At 56.2% G+C, this 25,030-nt stretch overlaps 1 protein-coding gene across 1 annotated transcript in view; it reads right to left on the reverse strand.

Moving 5' to 3' along the window:
- Positions 1-25,030, reverse strand: part of PLEC (plectin) — a 149,902-nt gene that overhangs the window by 15,894 nt on the left and 108,978 nt on the right. Inside the window, exons 66-79 of the mRNA XM_056854575.1 lie at positions 21,322-21,491; positions 18,770-18,929; positions 18,402-18,599; positions 17,888-18,013; positions 17,286-17,429; positions 16,745-16,933; positions 15,500-15,608; positions 14,968-15,140; positions 14,668-14,830; positions 14,254-14,408; positions 12,523-12,597; positions 12,104-12,221; positions 11,546-11,709; positions 11,059-11,200 (exon numbers count right to left, since the gene is read on the reverse strand). Coding sequence (XP_056710553.1) covers positions 11,059-11,200; positions 11,546-11,709; positions 12,104-12,221; positions 12,523-12,597; positions 14,254-14,408; positions 14,668-14,830; positions 14,968-15,140; positions 15,500-15,608; positions 16,745-16,933; positions 17,286-17,429; positions 17,888-18,013; positions 18,402-18,599; positions 18,770-18,929; positions 21,322-21,491 — 2,086 coding nt within the window. The remainder of the gene's footprint in view (positions 1-11,058; positions 11,201-11,545; positions 11,710-12,103; positions 12,222-12,522; positions 12,598-14,253; positions 14,409-14,667; positions 14,831-14,967; positions 15,141-15,499; positions 15,609-16,744; positions 16,934-17,285; positions 17,430-17,887; positions 18,014-18,401; positions 18,600-18,769; positions 18,930-21,321; positions 21,492-25,030) is intronic.

The raw sequence follows: 25,030 nt of genomic DNA on the forward strand, positions 1-25,030 counted from the left end.
GACCAAGGGCCTGATTCAGTAGAAGGCAGCTTCATGTGTTCATGTGTTCATGTCCACCCACCCCCATGATTTTTTGGGGGAGTCTCACGTTGTAGCTGCTGACGTAGCTCTGAGCAGCATCTCTTCAGCTTCGCAGACCTTCCTCTTTGGGCTTGGATGAGCCCCCCCACCCCGTGCTGCATGCTCCTCTTTGCACTTCCAGCCTCCTATGATGAGGGTTGGTGCATTTGGGGGGGGGGAGGTCTTCCTCCCCCCCATCGGTTCCTGAGGCGAGAGCTGGGCCCAGGGGTTTGGCTGCCTCACCTGCAAAGCAGGGGTCTGGTTGGTTCCCAGTTCCTCATTCCCACTTCCTGGTTCCGTATTTGCGAATCCAACCACAACTGTTTATGATGTTTTAGAAGACTGAGGAGGGGATATGAGAACCATCTTCAAGAACCTGAAGGGCTGTCACAAAGAGGAGGGTGCCAAGTTGTTTTCTGTTGCCCCAGAGGGTCGGACCAGAACCAACGGGGTTGGAATTAAATCAAAAGAGTTTCTGTCTAGACATTAGGAAGAATTTTCTAACAGTCAGAGCGGTTCCTTGGTGGAACAGGCTTCCTCGGGAGGTGGTGGGCTCTCCATCCCTGGAGGTTTTTAAAGCAGAGGCTAGATGGCCATTTGACAGCAAGGCTGATTCAGTGACCTTGGGCTAGTCACCCTCCAAAGCAGCCATCTTCTCCATCTCTGTCCTCTGGAGATCGGTTGTAATTCCGGCATTATACCCCATTGAAGCCCCTCCCCTCCCCAAACCTCGCCCTCCTCAGGCTCCACCCACACAATCTCCAGATATTTCCCCACCCGGAACTGGCAACCCTTGGAGACTGTCTGGAAGCCACTGGTGAGACAGAATGCTGCGGCCAGAAGGGCGACTGGTGGTGGGTCGCAAGGACCCTGCAGCGCTAGCCTTGTTCCATCTCCACATGGCTTCAGGGGCAGCACACCGGAAGTATTGCCTACTCCCCTATGAACCCATCTGAATGCTCGCCATCTTCAAAGGGTCTGCTTCACGCCCACCCCTCCCCCCCAGCCACCTGCAGCTTGATGGGCAGCAACCCGAGAAAGGGCCTTCTGGGTCATGGTGTGGATACTTTGGAACTCCCTCCCTCCACAGGGGGTTCATCTTGCTTCCTCAGTCATGGTCTTCTGTAAGCAGGTGAGGCCTTTTAAAATTTCATTTGGCAGACCCCCCCCCCCCGCCTGTAGACGGTCTGGCCCCACTGCCTGGTTGTGTTGTGTTTGTGTGTTGAGACACTTTATTGTTTAATATGTTACACGTACATTTTAACTTCTGTTTTAATATTTTAAATGTTTTAATGTTTGGATGTTCACTGCCTTGGGGACCCTATTTGGGTGGAAAGGCAACACAGAAATGTTTTAAATCAATAAATACAAATTAAATTTAACCTCATCCTTCCTCCAAGGAAGGGCGGTGTCTCCCCCCCTCCATTTTACCATCAAGCTTCCATGACAGAGTGGGAATTCGAACCTGGGTCTCCCAGATTGTAGTCCAAGAATCTAACCACCACGCCAGGGCGAAGGGATGGAGCCCCACAGCCACCTGAAGAGGAGACTCGTGAAACGTCCGTCGTCCCCGGGAGAGCTTCTCCCACCCCCGCCGGGGTCCAGCCCTGCCCTCCAAGAGGTCCCCGTTCTCCAGCCAACTTGCAGGATGCGGAAGGCAGGCGCCAGACAGGGCGGGGGGCAGGCAGGAGGGGTCAGAGTGGGGGAGGGAAGAGACTGAGGACAGGGAGGGAGCCAGGCAAAAGAAGGCCAGGCTGGCCTTTCCCTTCGATAGAGACCCCCTCCCTGCTCAAAAGTAGGCGACACAACAGTCTTGAAGGGCGGGCCGTCCCAGTTGCTTGTTGCTCCCACCCAGAACCTGCCGGTCTAGCTGCTACCGAGTGTGGTGGCACACATGCCCGCGCCTGGCCCCGGGTGCCTGCTGCCAGAGAGATGCCCTGAAGGGTTTGCTTTGCAGGGCGCGCCTGTGAAGAGGCTGCTGAGCTCCTCCTGCCCAGAAGAGCCGCCACCACCTTGGCACCGCATGAGAGGCACCGAAGAAAGTGGCAGCCAAGAATTAATGGCCGGCCTCCGTGTTTGCCGTCACGGAGATTGGCCACCAAAGCCCAAAGTGGCGCCCTTGGCTGGCAGCTGCCATGGGAGGGGGAGGCGGAAATGCTCCAAGCCCTGGGCAGCTCCTGGCCATTACAGGTTGTGGGGGGGGGCATGGGATCCCTTTGGCTCTGCAGTGGGGGGTGGTCAGCCTTTCTCTGAGAAAGGCAGGCTGGAGCTGGCCGTGTGAACTCAGGCAGGTCACCAGAGGGAGGGCAGGAAGGGTTGCGTCTCTACTTGGCTCTCGCGGCCCTTTCTGGAATGCCCAGGGAAATGCCGATCGCCACTTTGGGGTCAGGAAGGAATTTTCCTCCAGGCTGGATTGTCCCAGGGATCCTGGAGGGGTTTTGGCCATCTTTTGGGCATGGAGCAGGAGTCACTGGGGGTGTGGGGAGGAGGAGGAGGAGGAAGAAGAGTTGGTCTTTATTTGCCATCTTCCTCTACTGCTTAAGGAAGAATCAAACAGGCTTACAATCGCCTTCCCTCCCCCTCCCCACAACAGGCACCCTGTGAGGAAGGTGAGGCTGAGAGAGCTGTGACTAGCCCAAGGTCATCCAGCTGGCTTCATGTGTAGAAGTGGGGAAACCAGCCCAGTTCACCAGATTAGCATCCGCCACTTATGTGGAGGAGTGGGGAATCAAACCCGGTTCTCCAAACCCGGTCCACCGCTCCAAACCACTGCTCTTAACCACTACACCATGCTGGTTCTTGCGAATTTCGTGCATTGTGCAGGAGGTTGGACTAGATGACTCTGGAGGTCCCTTCCCATTCTATGACTGACAATGCCCCTTCCCCCTGCCCCATCTGAGGAGGATGCCTGTGGTCCACGCAAGCCTTTGTCTGGTCCCTGCTGGGTCAGATGGGGCTGGCTGGCTGACCCCCTTCAGGAGCCAGGAGCGCTCTTGGCGAGATCCCGGCAGCAGCCGCAGGGGTGGAGGACAGAGCCACCGCCAGGCTGGCCTTTGTGTGCCTGTGGAGTTTTGCCAGCTCTGCATGCTGCATTCTAATGTGCAGCACGCCCAGAGGAGGAGGGGGAGGTGGGGGTGCTGCTGGATCCGCAGCCTGCAAGACGCCTGGCCGACCTATCTGGGGGCGGTGTGGGGGAGGTGCCCCCAAGGGAGAAGAGAGAGGGAGGCTCAGGAATGCCTTTGCCAAGGGAGAGCACTGTCCAGAGGAAGGAAGTGAGCCAACATTTTGTTAGGGGGGTGGTATGCTGGCGAATCAACCTGGAAATGTTACACCTTAAAGCAGCGGCTGGACAAATACTTGTCAGGGATGCTCTAGGCCAGGGGTCGGCAAACTCATTAGTCAACAGAGCCAAATATCAACAGTACAACGATTGAGATTTCTTTTGAGAGCCAAATTTCTTAAATTTAAACTAAATAGGTAGGTACACTGTTTATTAACTTAATAAACTTTAATTAAAGTTTTAAGAATTAAACTATAGGTATACTCAATAAAACTTGATATCATACTTAATAGTGATATTATTTATTGATAAAAATTAAATTGTAAGTCCCTGCCATTTCCCCCTCCCCGTCCAGAGTCCTCGTCTGGAGGCCTGGTCTACCGCCATAAAAGCCTATTGGTAGACCTGGCCTCTGGCTGAGTCCCATTGGGAGGCCAGGTCTACCCATTGGCTTTCTTGGCAGTAGACCTGGCCTCCGGAGGCCCATAGAAGCCAATTGGTAGGCCTAGCCTCTGAAGGGGGACCTTTCCCCCTCCTCGGAGTCCAGGTCTACCGCCAAGAAAGCCAGTGGGTAGACATGGCCTCCCAATGGGACTCAGCCAGGTCTACCAAAGGAAGCCGCCCCGCCCAACAGCTGATAGGCGGGGGGGGGGCAGGAACCGCCGAGCTGCCCGCCCAGCAATCACACGGCTAGAGGGGAGGGGAGGCTTTAGCCTCCCAACCATTGAGGGCAAGGGAAAGGGGGACCCGGCCATTCTCCACGGCGGGGTGGGGGAAAGACAGCACGCCTGCTCGCCTGCTCTCGTGCACTTGCTCTCTCTCTCAGGCACGCCGCCTCCGCAGCCGGCTGCTGGCGCGAGCGGCTGCGAGAGCAGGAGCTCCGAACCAAGTTCAGAGAGCCGCACTCAATGGGCCAAAGAGTCTCATGCGGCTCAGGAGCCGCAGTTTGCAGACCCCTGCTCTAGGCTGATCCTGCATTGAGCAGGGGGTTGGACTAGATGGCCTCTATGGACCCTTCCAAGTCTAGGATTCTGTGATTCTACCTCAAAGAGCTTCTGTTTTGCCACAGAGCAGAAGGATTCTGTGTCTGCCAGGAAGATTCAGCCCAAATGATTGAATGTGGCCTCCGGCAACGTATGGTGCCACTGTTTCGGCAACTCCAGGACCCCAAGTGGCCCTCCGTGGTACCGGGCTCTACTCTGAGAGTCAGTGGGCGGGGGGACATGTCTCCTGGTGTTTGGTCTGCCATCAGAGGGAGAAGAGCCGATCACTGCACACTTCTTCACATTGTAAAGACACGGTGGGCGAAGGGGCCGGAGGTGCTGAAGCTAGGGGTGTGTGTGTCAGGGCCAGGCTTCCTTCCCAACCCCCCCATGCCCTGGGGCGCTTTCTTTGTGCCCCTGTGCCCAGGCCTTCCCATCCTGGCATTGATAGATGGACAGGAGTATCAAGCTTGAGAAAGGCCGAGGGAGGGGACTTGGCTCATGAGGGATTCCAAGAGCCTCCCCCCCTGCCCAGATGCACATGCCATGCTGGTGAGAGCATGTTTCTGTGTCACACATTCTGGAAACGCAACTCTGGCTAAGAAAACAGAAGAAGCTTTTGTGATCAAAAGAAACTTCCTTGAGATCTGCTTAGACAAAGAAGAAGCATGCAAGTCTAGGCAAGAGCCGAAAGGCTGCACAACCTGTTGTCATTTGCATATGCAAGCACACACACACACACTTTCCTCCAAACCTGCATGCTCAACCTTTAAAACGATTCTCTGTTGATGGAGCTCCTGTTTGGCCCTTGATGGGGCTTGCATGTTCCCTCTCCTGAGACAGCTGAGCAGCATTTTGAGCTGTATGTGTGTGTGTCTCTCTCTGTGTGTGGTTGTTAATGGTTCCTCCTCCTCTTGGAGAGAAGTGACTAATGGAGTGCCTCAGGGATCTGTCCTGGGCCCTGTGTTGTTCAACATCTTTATACATGATTTGCATGAAGGAATAGAGGGGATGCTTATTAAATTTGCAGATGATACTAAATTGGGAGGGGTAGCAAATATGGTAGAAGACAGAGCCAAGATGCAGGATGATCTTGACAGGCTGGAGAAGTGGGCTAGAACTAATAAAATGCACTTCAACAGAGATAGATGTAAAGTTCAGCGTTTCGGTATGAAAAATCAAATGCATAATTATAGGATGGGGGAGACTTGTCTTGGCAGTAGTGTGTCTGCAAAGGATCTTGGAGTTTTAGTAGACGGAACACTGAACATGAGTCAGCAGTGTGATGCGGTAGCTAAAAAGGCAAATGCAGTCTTGGGCTGCATCAACAGAAGTAGTGTCCAGATCACACGAAGTGATGGTATCGCTTTACTCCGCTCTGGTTAGACCTCACCTAGAGTACTGTGTTCAGTTTTGGGTGCCACAATTTAAGAAAGATGTAGACAAGCTGGAACGTGTCCAGAGGAGGGCATCAAAGATGGTGAGTGGTCTGGAGACCAGGTTGCTTTGAGAAGGGAAGAGGGTGGTGGTCTCACCCACTCTGCCTCTTGTATGCACCACCTTGTGTTTCCTGCACTGTCTCTTACTGTTTCTAATTGAAAAATAAAAAAATCAAGATACTTATGCCCACACTGTAAGTCTTCTAACTTATGTATAAGGACTTTCTCCCTTTCTTGTTTCATGCCCCTTTGCCTTACTATCTTCTGATGGTCTTAAGTGTTATATAGTTCCTGGATAGATATGTGTATATGTGTATGCAATAACTGAATTGTTCACCACTGTAAATGTGATATTATATTAGCCTGCAATTTGTCATACTTATGCTCTGTGCTAACTGAAGGCATCTTCTCACCAATCACACCACCCATATTGCTAAAATGCTCTCTTGACTCGAGGCCCTGCAGAGCCCCCAGCACTCAGATGGAGGAGACCAATCTGGCCTGGAGCAGGCCCCCCCCCGGGGGGGGGGTCTCTTGCCCTGCAGCCAGGAAAGAACATCTGAGCCAAGCAGACCAAAGGCCCCCTCAGGTGGGCCTGCAGAAGGGGGCCTTGGGTCCAGCTGGCTAGCTGAAGGGTGGGGGCCTTCGCCCCTCTTGTGTGCCACCCAGCTTCCAATGCAATCACTGCTGTAAGGGCTGAGGCCACGGGAGCCCTGGGGAAGCAGGCGGGCTGTGCCCTCTTTCTCAGCAAGCCATGCGGTGGCGGAGTGGCACAGAGAGGGGCCTGGCTGAAATGCCAAAGGAATCCCTGCATGCCACGGAAGCCCCCACAGTCCAGGCGCCTGCAAATTCAGCATGCCAAAGCCTGGATGGGCACCTCCATGCCATCTGCTGGGTACCTGGCAAATACGCAGAGCATCTCTCGTGCCAGAGAAGTGCCCTGGCCCCACAACAGGGCCAGCTTCTGCAGCTCTCTTGTGACGCCGGCTGGCCCTCCTGATCTTCCACACACACCCCCAGAGGGGCCTGCCTTCTCCCAAGGTGCTCCCAACCTGCCCCGCCTGAGGGCAAGCATGTCACGCTTTTGGCAGACGGACCAGAAAGAAACACACGGCAGGAGGGTGGTGGCTCCAGAAATCAACGCGCTTTATTGCCTCTTGCTGAGAGCAGAGGCAGCCGTGACAGATGTCCAGTTCTGCAGCCTAGCGAGCAAGCAGCGGTGACCCGGCTCCAGAGGAAGAGGGCTGTGTGTGTGTGTGTGTGGGGGGAGCCTGGGGCAGGAGGAGGGGGGCTAGCACCAGAAAGAAGTCTGCGGAGAGGGGCCTCAGGAACGGTGGAGGAAGGGCCCACAGGCGGGGGGGCAGGTGTGGCAGGGGAGGTATAAGTGGACCCTCCAGTAGGCTCAGAGCCAGCAGCAGAGGCCCCAGGAGCTCCGCTTGTGCTGAGTTTCGTGCTGAGTCGGGGGGGGGGGGGGCTGCAGGGATGATATAGTGTGTACTTGGGGTGGTACCTCTGCAAAGGTGCTGGCCCCACCTGTGACATGTACTCAGCCAGAGGATGCCCCTATTAATGGGGTGGGGCTATCACCCACATAGGTAATTGGGGCCTCTGCTAGGCGCCTTTTTATGCTTGGAGGGGCAGCTGAGCTGTTTGGCTGAGAGCCGTCCTCCTGGGGTTGGGCGGAGCTCCACTTGTGGGGTACCGGTTAGCTCATCTCTTGGGCAGAGGAAGAGGATGCGTCTTTCAAGGTGGGGGCCCTCCTGGGGGGTCTGAAAAGAAGCAGAGAGAAGCTCCCACAGAGCTGGCCATAGAGTTAAGTCAACCCCCCCATGTTGCCACCCCCCTTTCACCTGCACACCCCTCCCTCCCAGCCTGAACGTCTGTCCTGCACGTGAAACACCGCGAGCAAGTCCCATGAGGCGAGCACGGACAGTCATCGCCACGCTTGGGGACGTCAAGACGGATCTCCACCCCCCCACCCAATGTCTACGGTCCAGGAAACCAACAGGATGAAGGCAATTAAGCCACTTCCAGAGGACCCAAGCCCTCCAGAGCCTCGTCTTGTCTTTTACATGACATGCAACGACTGGCCATTAATGCAATTCCGACACTGAGCGCCCCTCCTCTGGCAACCCGGAGCCTCCGATTCACGGCTTCCCGTTGTCCCCAAAGTTCTCACCAAATATATGACTCAGCTTTGACTCTCCAGTTCTGTAATCCTGAATTGTAATTCAATCAAAAACTCCCTTTCCCGTGGCCCTTCCCCACTGCCGTTTAAGTCAGTTCTATGATCGCATTTGCCAAATCTGCTGCCCAGCTCATGAGTGTCCCTTTATCCCCCCGCCCCGTCGCCATCTTTTGCTTCCTGTTCTCCTCCAGGCCCTAAAATGGCAGCACCGGCCTGGCTTCAGCGCCAGTCCTTTGAGTCTGATCCTGGCTGCAGACTGGACTGCCATACAAGGCTGGGAGGCACAGATCTGTTTAAAGAGCCTCCCGTGCACCTTCATGGAAGCCCCCTGAAGGTGCGCGTGGGGCCCTTTAAACAGATCTGTGCCTCCCGGCTGGGAGGCGCAAATCTGTTCCACCCCCCCCCCCCGCGCGCCTTCAGGTGGCTTCCCTGAAGGCGCTCGGGGGCCCCTTTAAACAGATCTGTGCCTCTCGGCCGGAAGGCACCAATCTGTTCCACCCCCCCCCCCCCGCGTGCCTTCAGGGGGCTTCCCTGAAGGCACGCTGGGAGGCACAGATCTGTTCCACCCCCACCCCCGCGAGCCTTCAGGGGGCTTCCCTGAAGGCGCGTGGGGGGACCTTCAAACAGATCTGCGCCTTCCAGCTGGGAGGCGCAGATCTGTTTAAGAGCCCCCCCCCCCGCGCCTTCATGGAAGCCCCCTGAAGGCCCGTGGGGCCCCCGAATTTCCCCCCGAACTCTGGATCTCGCGCCAAAGTTCACGGATTCGAAGCGGGGGAGTTCGGACTTCGGCACGGCCCGAATTTAAACGGGCCGAATTAAGCCGAACTTTACCGGATTTTTTCTTTTAACAGCCCTACCGGATCCTTCCTTCCTTTCATCTGATTTCCACACAGATGAGGGCCTTTTACGCCTGGCCTGGGTTCCGCTGGATCTGCTGCTCTCTAACTGCACAGAATTTGCAGCCAAATTCTCAAAACATTATGCCCAGGGGCTTTCCCCCCCGAAAAAACTCCAGGAGTACCTTGTCACCAGTTATGCATCCCCAGCAAAAATGCTGAGCTTCTGAACCACATGTGGGTCCCTCCCCCCTGAAAACCCTGCTTTGGAATTGGCGGTGGTTTATTTTTTTGAAATACGTCACCAGCCCCACAGCAGGATTCTTTCATTTGATCTGAAATGAGGGGCCATTTTACAGCCAAAGCAGAGAAAGGTCCAGACAACCCCCCACCCCTGGACCAGTTTGTTTCTGCGTTACTCAAGGCAGGGGTCAGAAGAACATAAAACCACTCGCATGGTCATTTGTGACATTCATCGTTCCATCTGTGGTCTCTCACACACAAAAGGCTTTCATGCCTATAAGAGGCGGCGTCTAAGGGGAGGGTGGCAAATCAGCCCGGCTCTGTCCCATCCTGCGAAGAGCTGAAACTGACCAAATAAGCAGCCTGAAGGTATTCCAGCATTATTCTCTCTCTAGTGCACCCGATAATGGCTTCGAGGGGAAGAGCTGGATGAGGGGGACAGACACATGGGAGGGAGAAGCGAGAATGGGCGTGGGGAGAAAAAGCCCAAAGTGACAAGTATGCACAGGACCGGCTTTTGATTTGGGATCGAGGCAGACTTTAAACTCGGGGTAAAACAGCATCCTGAAAATGCAGGGAAAACGCAAGGGGAGAGCAAGGCGACTTCTGAAGGTCGGAAAATACATGCATCATTAAAATGAAACCCCAGAGCAGTCGGGGAGTGACCGTGACAGGAACAACCTGTGCATAAAAGGCCTGTGAAAGCTATAACATCGCTCCCCATCTGGATCCACCCCTTTCGTTTTCCAGTCCACCCTGCACTACACAGAGAGATGGCATTTTGCCCCTCTCTGCTATTTAGGCCTCACATCTTGAAGACTAGATCCCTCAACAGATTCCACTGTTGAGGAAATGAAGAAATCAAGAACATTAAGTTTAAGGAATTTAAGAAAACAGTATAAGTTGAGAGAAATCAGTTTCTCTCTGTCTCTCTTAAGAGTCTGCTATTAGCTGCCACTCAATGACATACAGCAACATACAGTAGCTTCTAAAATGCTTGAATATCGAAAACAAGTATTAATAATTAATGGATCAGAAAGAACTTGGTACCCTGAGCTAAGTAGACACTGGTTTGGGTAACTAAGCTCTTTTGTGTAAACACTGAAAAGTATCTATTTCACAGGTACAGAAATGATGGTTTTTGCCCAATTGTCACATGTCGTCAGGATTTTTCTGAAAGTACACGTAAGCCTCAATCCTGCCCTATATAAACCCTTGTGGAGAAGGATGTATTTTGAGAACTCAGAAATTGACTTCTCCATGTATCCATTCATTAAAATCTAATTTTCTAAGAGGATCTCTCTCTCTGGCCTATTTGCGGGGTACGGCTCCAGCTCTGTTGAACCTGGAAAACCAAGAATTCTCCATCACCACTTCCCACTTGGGCCCTATTTCCCCATTTTCTCCACATCTACACCTTTAGCTTAAAAGTAACCCCTGCTTCAGACTGGAGTAGCTCAGATCAATGTTTGATTGTTGTGGTTTTTGTTATATTGTTATTTTGGACAAGGAGTGTGCTATTAATCTGTGCTTTTATTTAGTATTTGCTGGTGTTTGCTTAGGATAAGTCCTCCCCACTCCCCCCCTGCACTATTGTACCAACTCCCTCAATAAACTCCATATTCCTTTTGAAATCTTGAAACCAGGGTCTCCGTCATCTTTTTCCTGCTAAGACTTGCTGCTCTCAGCCACCTCTCCAGATAAAAGTTCCCGGTTTTCTGCTCCCTGTGTGAACACGCAGGCTGATTCCCCATCTCAGTCTGAACACATGATCATGTGTTTATGGGGTGGTGGTGGTGGTAATGCCTGAGGGCCCCCAAACTCTCTCCTCACCAGGGCCTTGGATGGGGTGAGGGTGGAGGGACACTGGCAGGGCGAAAGCCAGCAAGTAGGGGGCTCAGGCTGCTGGCTCAAGTACTCTGATGTGCTGCCTGCATTGGCGCCCTCCCACCTCTGCCCCACCACACAACAGGGCTCTGCTCCCCCACCCCACCCCCGGAAGAGGAGCCCAGTCCAGAGCACAACTCACCTGGGGGGGGAGGAGCCGCCTCTGCATGAAGATGGGAGCCGTCCTCAGCTGCGGTGGCCGACGTCAGCTCCGTGCTCTCCATCGCCAGAGGACTACGGGAAGGGGGGCACCGATCCCCAGAGCGGGTTCTCCGCAGGACACACTGGAAGTGAGGAGAGGACAGGCCGGTCGCCCTGGGGGAAGCAGGCCCCAGCCCAGCCCAGGCGAGCTGGGAGGAGAGGCGGCGGCATGCCTCAGTGGTCAGCGGGTGGGGCTAGGATCTGGTGGAGCCCCCATCCCCATCCCTGCTCTCTGCCATGGGAACTGGTTGGGTGACCTTGGGACAGATGCTCATTCTCGCCCTGATCTACCTCTCAGGGTTGTTGTTTTGAGGATACAATGCAGACGGGAAGAACAAAGCACTCCATCCTGAGCTCCGTGGAGGAGTACGAAGGGACCAACCCACGAAGGAAGGAGAGGGAGGGCTGCCCCCACCCCAGACACGCACCTTCCTGGAGAGGGGGCTGCTGGGAGCAGAGGCGCTGCTGTAGAGGCTGAGGCTGGACATGGAGAGGCCGGGAGACGGGGCCTTGGCGCTGCCGGCCCCTCTGCACGCCGAGGATTCGGGGGCCAGGTACTTCTCGTTGAGCTTCATGTTGGTCCTGCCCTTCACTGCAGGGAGCGAGAGGTCGAGTGAGTTGTGAGCGGGAAGGGCGCCCCGGGGCAGGGGGTGACCCCGAAGCACCTGCCCGTGGGGAGCCCCCCTGGGTGCCAGGAAGACCAGGCCCCAATCGATCTCCAAAGGGCAGCTGGAAGGGAAGGCACGGCTCTTGCTGGGTCTCCGGAAGTCACCCCCCCCCGCCCAAGTCACCTTCTGCCAAGGGCAGCTTCCCTCCCCCCCCTCCCGCCCTGGGAGACGGAGCCGAGGCTGCGAGGAGACCAGAGGGAGCCAAACTGAGCCAGGCCCGAGCCCTCCTGCCAGAGGCCTCCTTCTGGGGACCGCTGCCTCCCTCCCTCTCCAAGCCCCCCTCCCTTCGGGCACAGGCCTCCCCCTCCCCCCACTGACCTCTGCAGGGGTCGTTCTTGACCAGGAACTCGTCCAGAGCAATCCAGCCTCCCCCCACACGCACCATCAGGGTGCTTCGCAGGATGCGCACCATGCGCAGCTGCTGGGACTCCCCAAACTGCAAAGGGGTCAGGAGAGGGGGGGCTCAGTGGGGGAAGGGGCTATGCCCTCCGGCAGGCCTCCTTTGACAGGGGTAGGGTTTCCCCTGGCAGGGGCCAGCTGCCCTTCCTGCTGCTGCAGCCGGCCTCAGCACCCCCCTCCCCCTCCCCAGAGGGGCCCTCTTGGCTTCCCAGGAGGCCTCAGTGCCCAGCTGTCCAGGGGCAAGAGAAGGGCACTGCCCCCACCTAAAGGCTGGAGAATGGGGGGTGATGGGGGAGGAGAGGGGGAGCACGGATGGGCTGGGCTGGGCTGGCACTCACTCTGTATCTGTTGGCACTGATCTGTTCCACCTGGAAGCGCTTGGCACAGCTGCACTGCGACACCTGCCTGTTCACCTGGAAGAGAAGCCAGGGAGGCCTGAAGAAAAGAGCCAGAGTCCAGCAGCAGCAGCCGCAGCACCTTAGAGACTCACACAATTCCTGGCAGGGGAGGAGCTTTTTCGCGAGCCACGGCTCCCTTCTCCAGATACCCGCGGCTCACCAAAGCTCATCCCTTGCCAGGAATTGTGTGAGTCTCTAAGGTGCTGCTGCTGTTGGACTCTGGCTCTTTTTTGCTGCTATTGACAGACTAACATGGCCACCCATCGTCCTCTGTCTCCAAGGCCTGAAGCGGTCAACAGCTGAGCTAGGCTGCCCTCCGCTGCCCTGGGGGCTGAGCCCCTCCACCAGGTCACCATTGTAGCCAGCCCGTTGCCCAGGGCCTGCAGTCTGGCTGCTGCTGCACCAGCTCACCCCGCCCTCCCGTCTCCTTGACCCCCGGGGCCGCCAGCCTGCTAATGCCACACCCAGGGGGCACAACCCTGGCTCCTGCAATGAACCAGCTGAGGTCTTGCCCCTTTCTGCCAGCCCCCTGCCTGCCTTTTTGAGGAGGGGGTGCGTGTGTGCACGCAGAGCAGGTAACCACCGGCCCAGAGGAAGCCAGCGTGAGAGAGGCCCAGCCCAGAGCAGCCGGGGCTGGAGTCTCCAGGGGGTCAGTGGGGGGAGAACCTGCTCGGAGCAGGCAGGCTGGGCTCGTGAATTTTTGGGTGGAGGGTTTGTGCTGACTGGGGGGGTGGGCTGGAAACCCTTTCTCCGGAGACTCTGGCAGCCCCTGAGCTGGTCTCTGAGAAACCAGGGCCAGCGGAATCTATGCCTGGGGGAAGAGAGACTGCGGCTGCCGCAGGGCCCCCATTTCTTAGGGGGACGGGCGAATGATCGGTAGTGCCTGAGGGGAGCTCATGGCTACGCTGACCGTGGGAATCCTCTCTCTCTTTGCCTTAAAAATGAAAGCCTGGCTGTTAACTCCATGGGCAGAGAAGGGGGAGGCTGGGTGCAGGTGGCAATGCCCGAGGAGGAGGGGGGGCCCTTTCCAGTTTTGGGCTTCAAGACTCTTGGGGGAGGCAGAAGCGGCGGCAGCCCACTGAGCAGGAACAGAGAGGGACTCTCTTGAGACGCCGAGCCATTCACCACGCGGGCCCCAGCATGGCCATTCCATTTTCCGAAGAGAGCCCTGGGCCACCTGAGCCTCAGCAACACCTGGCCCATCCCTGGGCTCCCAGCCGGAGGCCCCCTTTCCTTCCTGACCTTACCCAGAGGAGAGCCCTTGGAGCATTTCAAAAGACTTTGAGTCAGTGTCAAGACCGGTTTCATTCTAAAGACTGGGAAAGCGAAGCTTTCTGGGAGTATAAAAAAAAGCTAAGTACAATGAGGAAACTGAGGCACTTCTGCCACTCACCTAAAAGGGGCTCCCCTGACAGCGGCCAGAAGTGCAATCCTGGGTCAGAGTCTCCCTCTCTCTTCTTGGCCCTCCAGCTGTAGAGCTGGTTTTTTTGTTGGGGAAAATCATAATTCTTTCCGCTCTTGAAAGGAAGTTTAGGGCTTTTCTTTGCAATTCTCTTGCAAAGAAGGAAAAGCAGAGGTTTGGGCCTCACAGCTCCCTGTCTCACTTGTTCTCCTTGCAAAGGAGCAGAATCCGCTATAAACTGCGCTTCGCTCCCCGGCCCCCAGCGGTACCTCATCCTGGATCTGGTCCGTATCTGCATTCCTGCGCAGAAGGTCCCGGCTGGGGTGCAGGGCGCTGACAAACTCATAGTAGTCGATGTAGCCGTCCCCATTCAGGTCAAAGATGCTGGCGACGGCACTCATCTCCAGCACGTTGGTGGGGAATCCTGGGAAGGGAAAGGATGCGGGGGCTGAAGGGCCGGGCCGGCCAGGGCCCCCAGCCTGGGAGAGAGACAGCGCTAGGCCCCGCCCAGGCTGTCAGGAAGCAGGAATGGGGGGGTGCCCACTCCGTCCCCCGCCACAGGGGAGGGGATCCCCTCATTGTCATCTGCATCAGGCAGGGGAGGGGCGGTCGCCAGCCAGCCAGCCAGCCAGGGCTGGGAAAGCCGGGTCTAAGCCCTGCTCGGGCCTGCGTGTGGCACTCACGGGAGGAGAGGACGCCCTCAATGAACTCCTGCTGACTGATGCGCCCGTCCTGGTCCCTGTCGATGCCTCGGAACACATCCAGGGCCCGAGACTTCATGTGGCTGATCCATTGCAGGTACCGCTTTCGCCAGATAGCAAAGTCAAAGTGGGAGAACTCCTCCACCTGCCGGAAAGACGCACAGAGAGAGGGGGGCCTTGGGGAAGGCGTCCCCCGTGGCCCGGCCCTCCCCTCCCTACTCAGGCAGCCTGGCCCGGTGGGAAGCAGGGTGGGGGTTCTGCCCCTGCCCCGCCCGGCCTTGCCTCTTGGAGGTGCTGCTGGGCTTTCTCCAGCCGATACTGCCTGTCCAGGGCCAGCAGCCAGAGTTGCTGCCAGCAGCGCGCCAGTCGTGCCAGGAGGGGGCTTTGCAGCCCCAGGTCGTCCAGGGGCACGGCGGCGGGAGCCCTCTGGGGAAGTCTGCCAGCTGACCGTCGCCCTGTGGGAGGAGAGACATGGGGTGGTGGTGGAGGCAATTGGGGGGGGGGCGCATGCTGCCCAACGGGAGCTCAATTCCCATCTCAGCCCAACCACAATCTTGCTATGTGCCTTAGGCAGCCCCCCACACACGCACTGTGTGGGATATGTGGGGGGTGGGGAGCCCAATAGCTCTCACAGGGGAGCCCCTGAGCAGCCCAGAGGGTGGAACCTGTCAGGAGAGGAATCAGGCCCCGGACAGCAATCGTCCAGCCTCAGACTCCCAAGGATCCCATGGAGCCACCCCACAGTCCTATGGGGAAGAGGTGCAGGAGACCAGGATCCGGGGTGTGTGTGTGGCTCTGATGGGAGGCTACTCACGGGAAGGCAGCTTGTGGGGGGGCGGGGGGTCCCTGGGCAGTCTGCATTGGCTGCTCTTGGTGACTTTCTCCACATCTGGCTGCTTCTGGTTCAACTGCTCCATGAACACCTGGCAGGGGAGAAGGCAGAAAGTGAGGGGGCCTCCAGGGGGCACGTGGGCCTCAGCCCCCTCCCCCAGCTGGGCTGAAATGAGGAACCTCCCAGAGAGAGGCTGGGGTGGGGGTTCGTAGCACAGGCAAGAGGGGTCGGGGTGTGTGTCTGAGAAGCACATGCCCAGGCGCTAGGAAGGGCAGCCAGAGAAGTCAGCACTCAGCTGGGGGATGGAGGGATAGAGAGGTAACGTCACGTGGTGATGAGGGTATTGTACTCTGGTCTGGGACAGCCGGGTTCGAATCCCCGCTCTGCCATGAAGCTCGCTAGGTGACCTTGGGCCAGTCACACACTCTCAGCCTAGCACACCTCACAGGGTGGTTGTTGTGAGGGTGAAAGTGGAGGAGGGGAGAAGTGCAGTAAATAAGATTGCCAGCAGCTCCAGGTTAGGAAATGCCTGGAGATTTTGGGGGTGGAGCCTGAGGAGGGTGGGGCTTGGGGACAGGAGGGGCTTCAGTGCCATAGAGTCCAATTGTCAAAGCGGCCGTTTTCTCCAGGTGAACTGATCGCTATCGGCTGGAGATCACTTGTAATAGCAGGAGATCTCCAGCTAGTACCTGGAGGTTGGCAACCCTAGCAGTAAAACAATATATCAACTGATACCCAACCTCTGGTATAGAATAAGGACCAAAAATTTGTTTTAAAGGTACTTCTGGACGCTGAACCTTTCTTGTTTCTAACATATATTTGCAAGCTTTCAGCGTCCACACCTGTAAATTCCTTTTACAATTGGCCGTGGTTTCCATGGTTTATTCATATCTGTTTTTAGTCTGTATTAAAAGGTGTTCATTTGTAAGACTTGAATTACAAATGTAATATGTACCTTTGTTACTATTAAATTGATATTCATGTACATACAAATACATTTATGAACATATTAATATTCATGAATACATTGTGAGTCTTGAATATTATTCTATACCAGAGGTTGGGTACCAGTTGATATATTGTTTGTCTTGCACATTTAGTACCCGACACACACACCCTAATAATTGTGAAGCCCGTGCAGCACGCAAAGCGGCCCCCTGGATCCCGTGGGGCTCGCTGCCAGGGAAAGGGGAGGGGGGCCCCCCGCGGGGCCTGCGGCCCACTCACCGCATGCTGCGCGCTGAGCTCTTGCAGCTGACCGGCGTCCTCCGGGAGGGGCTCCAGGTCCCGCAGGTTCAGGGACTCCTCAGCGGCCGCAATCCAGTCCATCAGCCGGGCTGCCTCCTCCTGTTCCGTGGCCAGGGACGAGGCCTGGGCCTGCAGCCGCCCCTCCTGCTGCTGGGCCCAGCTCTCCACCTGCAGGGGCAGGGCAGGGTTGGGGCGGGCGGCTGCAGGCAAAGGTCTTTGCCCCCTGCCCCCCCCCACGGCATGACCCTGCCTGGAGGCTGGTTCTCTCCCCCCCTCCCCCCCAGTCCTGCCCAGTGCAATCCTCTTTCCCTGCTACGCTCATGAGAGGAGATGGAGACCCCACGGTGCAGTCTATGACTTCAGGATGTCCCAGGGGGAAGCGGGGGAAGCCCCCTGAGGTTACTAACCCCGCTGGCTTGCAGGAGTCAGAGCGCTTCCCTTTGGACTGGCACCCCCCACCCCCACCCCAGAGTGGGCTCCTCTGCTCTGGCTCTCCCTGTCCCCACCAGGCCCCCTTCACCTCCTGGAAGCGGCTCCTGGTGACGGTCAGCCAGGATCGGAGCGTGATGACGGCGTCAGGGTGGCAGGAGCTCAGCATCTCCTCCCCCAGCGAAGTGATGCAGTCTAGTTCCAGCTGGTGGCACCGCAGGCTCTGGCTCACCTCCTGCACCAGGGAGGGAGGGAGGGAAGGAGGGGGTCCCTCAGCACCCCAGGACGGGACCAAGGACCCACACCCCTCTCTCTGTGGGGGGGAGAGGAGGAGGCAGGGGGGAGGCCAAGCCAGACCCCCATTGCAGGACTGGCTTGCCCCCTGCTGAAGCCCCCCCCCCTTTTAGGCTGGAGAATTGGCTAAGAACTAATAAAATGCACTTCAACAGAGATAGATGTAAAGTTCTGCATTTAGGTAGGAAAAATCAAATGCATAATTATGGGATGGGGGAGACTTGTCTCAGCAGTAGTGTGCGCGCGAAAAGGATCTTGGGGTCTTAGTAGACCAAACACTGAACGTGAGTCAGCAGTGTGATGGGGTAGCTAAAAAGGCCAATGCGACCAGATCAGAAGACCCCTGCCGGCCCCTTCCGACTCCATCACTCTATGATTCTCGGGGTGGCTGAGGCTCACCTTCAGCTGGCTCTGGCGCTCCTGCACCGCCGTCGCCTCTGCTGGGAAGACTCCGCACTTGATCCTCTTCTCCGCCTCAGACAGGTGGCCCAGGAATGAGCGCACCAGCCGGTCAAACTCCTCTGCCTGGCATGGAGAGCAGGGGGTTGGCGTCTCAGCCACCAGCCCCAGTGGGAAAGATGCCCAGTGCCAGGGGGCTGGGCAAGGGAGGGTGGAAGCCCCTCCCCCCTCTCCTGTCTTCTCTATCGCTGAAGCTGGACTGGTACATCTGGCCCAGGGGGCCAAAGCAGCTTGAGGAAGAGGGGGCAGTCTTCAGTGGGGAAAGGGGCCAGGGGGCAACATTACTGATGGGTGCCCCCATCAAGGGTTGCCAACCTCTAGGTACCCAACAGGACCAAACAGCACACAAGGATCGCAGGGGAAGACCGAGCCCAAGGCGAGACCGGCCAGGGCCCAGAGCTTCCGCCCAACCCTCCCTGCGACCCCTTCCTCGCTCCTCTCCCTCCCCACTCACCTGCCTCAGCGCAGCCTCCAGCCGTGCCTGCTTGGAGATGGAGAGTCTGCAGACGAGTTCCCAGCGGTGGCCCAGCTCTTCCACCTGGTTTTGCAGCCACTGGGAGTCGCCCACCTGGCTGCCCCACGTCAGGTCACGCACGGAGCGCCGGAGGGTCCGGACGCAGCTGGCCCGCTGCCCGAGCTCCTTCTGGAAGGCCTGGGGGCAGGGGGCAAAGCCAGGTTCCTCCTGCAGGCTGTAGCAGGGGAGGGGGGTGGGCAGGCGGTGTAGGCCAGGCCCCTTCTCTCCCAGCTGGGAGTGCAGCCGGCCCCAAACCATCCCCCTCAGCCTCAGGACCTGCTCCCTCCCCCATTGGTGCCCCCATGCACCTTATGCTTGTCCATCAGTGCGCTGACCACGTCTCTGTCACCTGCCACGGGCGTCTCCTCAGCCAGCTGCGGCTCGACCCGGTACAGCCAGTCCATGAGGGTCTGCAGGGCATCGGGGAAGTGGCCCGAGAAGAGCAGCGCCTCTTCCAGCTTGTGCTGCCTGCGAAAGACAAGGAAGAGGGGTCTGTGTCTGGGGGGGCACGGGGGTTAACAGAGCATCGCTGTGACGCGCACATCCACCCCAACGGTTTCGGCTGCAGTTGCAAAGGGCACATGGACTCATTACGGAACGCCTTCCTGAACCAGTGCCATTCATATGCTCCTGTGGAAGAGAGAAAGGTTTTGCCACCCTCTGAGGGGCCAGCGATTAGCTTCCACGGCCCTGAGAAACTCACTCATGAGCACAGTGGGAATAAAACTGAGTAACACAGAGCTTCACCAAGTGCATCTAGTCATCTAGTCCAACCCCCTGCACAACGCAGGAAATTCACAACTACCTCCTCCCCCACACACACCCCAGTGACCCCAGGGTCCAATAGGCGAGCACAGGAACATGCCCCGGCCGCATGCCCCGGAGAGGAGCCAGTGACCTTCCCCAGTAGGGCTGTCGATTCAGCTCTATCCGAACTGAAAAGCAGCCAAATTTCCCCCGATTCGGCGGTTTCCAGTTCGAATAGAACCGAAGTTTTAAAAAAGCAGGAAAACAAGGAGCTGAATTCAGCAAACGCTGAATAAATTCGGCAAATTCAGGGGCTCAGAATCAGCAGCATAACTGTCACTTAGTAAACAGCATTCCTCCGTGGCAAATGGTGGCCAAGCTGGGTCTTCTCCTGGCCAATCAGAGCAGTGATTCTCACTTTTGAAATGGCCAGGAGTATAAAAAGTCCCGTCCCTCCCCTCCCGTCCCAACTGTATTCAATCATTGCCTTGCCTTCCATTTTGGTGGCGTTGCTACTGAGAGATCTGATTCCTGACTGGGCCGAGCGGCTGCTGCTTACCGGAATAGGATTGGATTTACTTCTCCATGCTCTTGCTTGAAGAAGACATCACACAGTTTGATTTTTGGGGTTTTCCTCTATACCTTTTCTCGTTTGTGTGTGTGTGTGTGTGTGTGTGGGGAAAGCAGAGTCTGTGTGTGTATGTGGGTGGGGGGAGCAGTTTCTGAGGGGAGGAAGCCAAAGGGGGGCTTTTGCCCCATCTGCCGAGGGGGGGTTGAGTGCGATGGTGCAGCGGTTTTTTGCCCCTGGAGTTGAAAGCAGCAGCGCAACGTGCATGAGTCTCCGTCCACTTGCAAACCGTGCCTCCTCCACCTTGGTTATGTTTCCCCATTTGGGGTGCAGCAGCCGAGCTGCATTGGCTTGAAAGGGGGGGAGAAAGGGCGGCGGCGCGACTTGCATGAGTCTCCGTCTGCTTGCAAACCGTGCCTCCTCCGCCTTGGTTATTTTCCCCCGTTTGGGGTGCAGCCCGGCCGTGTTGGTTTGCAAGGGGGGGGGGGAAGAGCGGCGGCGCGACTTGGATGAGTCTCCGTCCGCTTGCAAACCGCGCCTCCTCCGCCTTGGTTATTTTTCCCCATTTGGGGTGCAGCCCGGCCACGTTGGTTTGAAAGGGGGGGAGAAAGGGCCGCGGCGAGACTTGCATGAGTCTCCGTCCGCTTGCAAACCGCGCCTCCTCCACCTTGGTTATTTTTCCCTGTTTGAGGTGCAGCCCGGCCGTGTTGGTTTGAAAGCGGGGGGGGGGGAAGAGCGGTGGCGCGACTTGCATGAGTCTCCGTCTGCTTGCAAAGAGCGCCTCCTCCGCCTTGGTTATTTTCCCCCGTTTGGGGTGCAGCCTGGCCGCGATGGTTTGAAAGGGGTGGAGGGGGGAAAGAGCGGCGGCGTGACTTGCACCACTTGGCAAAGGCGCCTCCTCCGCCTTGATTTTTTTTATTGCAATGGGCAGATAGGTGGGGGGACCCCTTCCGGGCCCCATATCTCGCCCCCCCTGCCCCAATCATCATCAAACTTGGGGGTTCTTGCAGGAAGGGCCCCCTCAAGCTACGCTGAAAGTTTGGGACTTCAACCCCCAAAAATCCCCCCCGGAGCCACGGAAAGGCGCGAATGTGTTTTTTATGGCTTTTTTCGGGTGAATTTTTCCCCGAACTCAAATCTCACGCCGAATTCCACGGAACCGAAGCAGGGGAGTTTCCCGGATCAAAACGGGCCGAATTTTGCCGAATCCGAATTTTACCAAAAATCTTTTTCAACAGCCCTACCCCCCAGTGGCCAACCACCGTGGCCTGAAGGGTGGGGTTCCCTGCGACAGCCAGTGAGGCACAGGTTAACAGAAGAGGTCCACAAACATCAGGGTGGGAGGCTGGCAGGAATCCCTGGAAGCCAAAGCAGAGCTGAGGTGCAGGCAAGCGGGGAGAGGCTGGGCAGGGGGAAGCAGCAGGCAGAGGAAGGAGGAACCAAAGAGTGCAGAGCAGCAGCCTCAGCCCCCCCCCCAAGCCAGTCCATGCAGGCCACCCCCCACACGAGTGAAGGCCTCCCCCCTGCCTCATCTAGCCTACACACCTCTCTGCCGCCTGGCTGCACACGGCTTCCCAGCGCTCCTTCAGTTCTCCCAGCATCTCATCCAGAGCCTGCGCATCCTCCGGGAGCAGGGCCTTCTCGCGGAGCAAGCGCCCGCTCCGCAGGGTTGCCTCGTACACCGGCCGCTTGGTGCGAAGGCCCTTCTGGAACTCCTAAGGGCAGAGAGAGAGAGAGAGAGGGAGAGGGCTCTCAAAGGCCTGCGGTGGGAGACAGAAGGGGCCCGGCTGCATGAGAGCCCAGACTCCCCTCTCTCCCGGAGGAAACCTGCCCTGGGACTAGCAAGGGAGGCCTCTGAGGAGGATCCTTTTCACTGCGACAGGATGCTTCACGGGATTTCTCTCCTGTTCGGCGTGAAGCAGGCCTCAGGCTCTGCCTTTCCTATCTGACAGACGGAGCCCTCTGGGCAAAAGATGGAGGTTTGCTCAGGGATCCCCATGTGGCCGAGGCGGAATGTCCAGGGTGCCTCTGGGACTTGGGTGCCACCCCTACCCCAGCTTGTGCCAATATGCCCCCCATGTCCCCTGGCATGAACTAGAATATGAGGGGAGCTGGGAGAGAAGAGGAGCCCTCTGGGCAGGTGAGCCAACCGTCCTTCGCAGGGCTGTTGCGGGATCAAATGGGAGAAGGGAGAAAAACAGGTTGCTCACCTGTACCTGATGGTCATCTGTGCAGTCACACAGGTAGGAACTCAAGCCTGTGCAGGGCCATAAGCCGACTTGAGCTCCATAAAGAAGAAAGGCAGCTAATAAATGTTTTAAACAAACAGACAAATAAATGAGCAGATATTGTCGAAGGCTTTCACGGTCAGAGTTCATTGGTTCTTGTAGGTTATCCGGGCTGTGTAACCGTGGTCTTCTAGAGCTAGGTTTAAGAGTTTGTTCTGGCACTCACTCCACCTCCCTCAGCAACACAACTGTGAAGCTGCCCTTTCCTGTTCTTTCCAAAAACAACTCAGCAGGGAGGGAAAACCAAAGAGCCTGTTGTGGGGAAGGTGGGCAGGTTGTGTGGCTGACCACTGGGAGAGCACCAGCTGCAGGTCAGCAACCGGCTCTTCTCCATCTCCGTCTCTGTGGATCACATCTAGGAAGATGAGCGGGACCCGCCTGGAGGCAAACAAGGAGTTTCGCACCGCGCACCTGAAGGAAGAGCCCTTTTGTGCCCTGGTGCCAAGGCCTCATAGCTTCACCATTGCTAAAAGTGGTGCCCACACAGGAGTGCTACACAGTTCAGCAACATGCACACCTGACCTGAAAGCTGTGGAGGCGCTCCCAGCTCTGGTAGAGCAGACCTTGATGTGCGGAGGGATGTGACGTCTTCGGATCTCATAACAAAGGGAGATCAATGAAACCAGCTGTTTGCCAAACCTTTGAGAGGAAAGTTTGTCGGCCTCTTTAGGCCCTCATAATTTATGTTCTTTCCAGAAGCAAAGTTCTTTCGGGTTTTCTAAAACGCCAGAGCCCCCCAAACATCTAACGGATACAAATCACAGGCTGAATTGGATGACAGGTCCAGGGAGAGAAAAACAGACAGGTAACTCTGTGCTTTGTGGGAGAAGAAATACCATGACAATCTTAGGTAAAAAACTAACATCGAGGTACACAAAGCTACGTTGTCCCGGTAAAACGAGAGATCGAGGGGAGGGTCAGTTTGAAGGATATGTAACTCGTCGATTAAGCCCTTCTTGTTGCAGTCATTGCAACTGACCCCCAAAGGACAAAATAAGCAAGCCACTGGTTGCCAGGAGTGTTGAGGATTAGATAGCGAGCTTTGTTACATGTCAGACAGACAAGGGTTAAAATTGATTGTATTGATGCTGACCAGTTCAAGAAGGTGATGTAATCGCCAATGTGTCAATTAGCTATTGGTCAGAGAGGATCAGTTGTAAACATGTTTTTGTCACGTAACCAGAATCTGCATATTACTGCTTTCTTCCTTTGTTTAGAAAAGAAAGCAGTACTCAGTTACTTTTTGGATATCAACCAGAGAGGATGGGGCAACTCTGTATTTTAGAGATGCCATGTGCTTAAGTTTAGATCCTGCCAGATCTATTCTGGCACGTTTAGGGAACTCGAGATGTAGTAAGGATTTATTATTTGAAACTCAAGTATACCCTACCCTATTTTATAGTGAGTAAAGTTTGTTTTTGCTAAGACAAAGGACTTTGTCTATTCATTGTGTGAGTGTGCCTTTATTGACTTTCACCAGCCACAATCATACGATCCATAATCCTCTGATAAAAGAATTTTCCTAACAAGGAGTTCAGGAAGGCTGCTGAATATGAGCTGCCCATCCCACACAGGTACAACAGGCAGGTGCAATAGATGGCGTAGGAGGGAAAGAATGCAACGTGCCAGTGAAGAACTCCTTCGTCAGAGGATGAGAGAAAATTGGGCAACTCTCAGTGACAGCCTGCTTGGGAGAGACTGCTGCCAGATGAAATGTCATCAAATGATTATGAAGGTGCAGCAGGTCATCGAGGGCAGCAGATGTCGGATGCGAGGGGGTCTAAACCCTGGGAGCAGCAATCAGGCTCAACTGCTGCCTTCTGAAATCACACCTAAGCACACAGGAAGCTGCCTCATGCTGGATCAGACCACCAAGGTGGGTGCTGGCAGTGGCTCTTCAGCATCCCAGGTAGAAGGAAGTATTTCCCATGACCTACAGCCTGATCCCTTTAGCCCGAGATGCAGCTGGGATTGGACCTGGGACTTTCAGCATGCCAAGCAGAGGCTTCTGCCACTGAGCCATGGCCCCTCCCTGTACAACTTCCTGGTGGGCGGTTTCCTAGAATTCAAGAGGGTGCTGTTTGGTGCCTCCAAGAACGTTGTGGTTGAGTTCTCCACAGTGTCAGATGAAGCCTGGATGTGCCCAGTTGCAGAACACACCCCCTGCCCTGAGACAGAAGGCTGGGGTGTCTTGGAAGACGGCAGAACACACCCTGGGCCGACTGGAGCAGCTTGGCTGTTTCAGCCAAAAGGAGGCAAGGAGGGTGCTGTCTCAGTTGTCTCCAGCCTTATTTTCCTGACAACTTGGGGGTGATGCTGGGATTGGGTGGAAGAAGTAAAGTGCGTGGCCTCTCCAGTTCTTCAGGAAGGCCTCGCCTTCTCCCTTTCCTTGTGCAAAAAGTAGTGCGTTTTGCATGCCCTTTGGAAGTGCTCCCCACTGAGTGAAGATCGAGCACAGGAATTTTTGACACTTAGGCTGCTCATTGTTTCAAGACTTCCTCTTCCTTGGCTCCATCATCAACCAAAAGCGAGTCTGCAGCCAAGAAACCAGAAGGAGACTGAGAGACTTATCGCACCAACAATTTAAAGCATATTATCATTGTGCTCGGTGTGTGTGTTTTGGATGTGTATTCTTCATTTCTGATCGCGCTGTGCCTGTTAAGACTGCTCCCAAGACGGAATATCGTTATATCGCAAAGAGGAGCGTGGGGGAGCACTGCGTCATGTCTACGTTGCTGATGCTTCCCCGCCTCCCCTTCCCTTTTTTTTCACGCATGCGCAATATCATTGATCCGAAGGAGCGCTGTATGCCATTAAGAATTGCCTCATTTGCACAGCAGGGAAACCCTAATCACAACCTATGCAGGCATTCCCCCCCAAAAAAAAACCCAAAATGAGCCGTTCCTTGCACAGTGCCAATCACAGAGCTGCCATCTTTTCGGGCGTTGGTCCAACAATCTTGCATT

The sequence above is a fragment of the Euleptes europaea genome, chromosome 8 (assembly GCF_029931775.1).
Source record: "Euleptes europaea isolate rEulEur1 chromosome 8, rEulEur1.hap1, whole genome shotgun sequence".
Classification (NCBI taxonomy): domain Eukaryota; kingdom Metazoa; phylum Chordata; class Lepidosauria; order Squamata; family Sphaerodactylidae; genus Euleptes; species Euleptes europaea.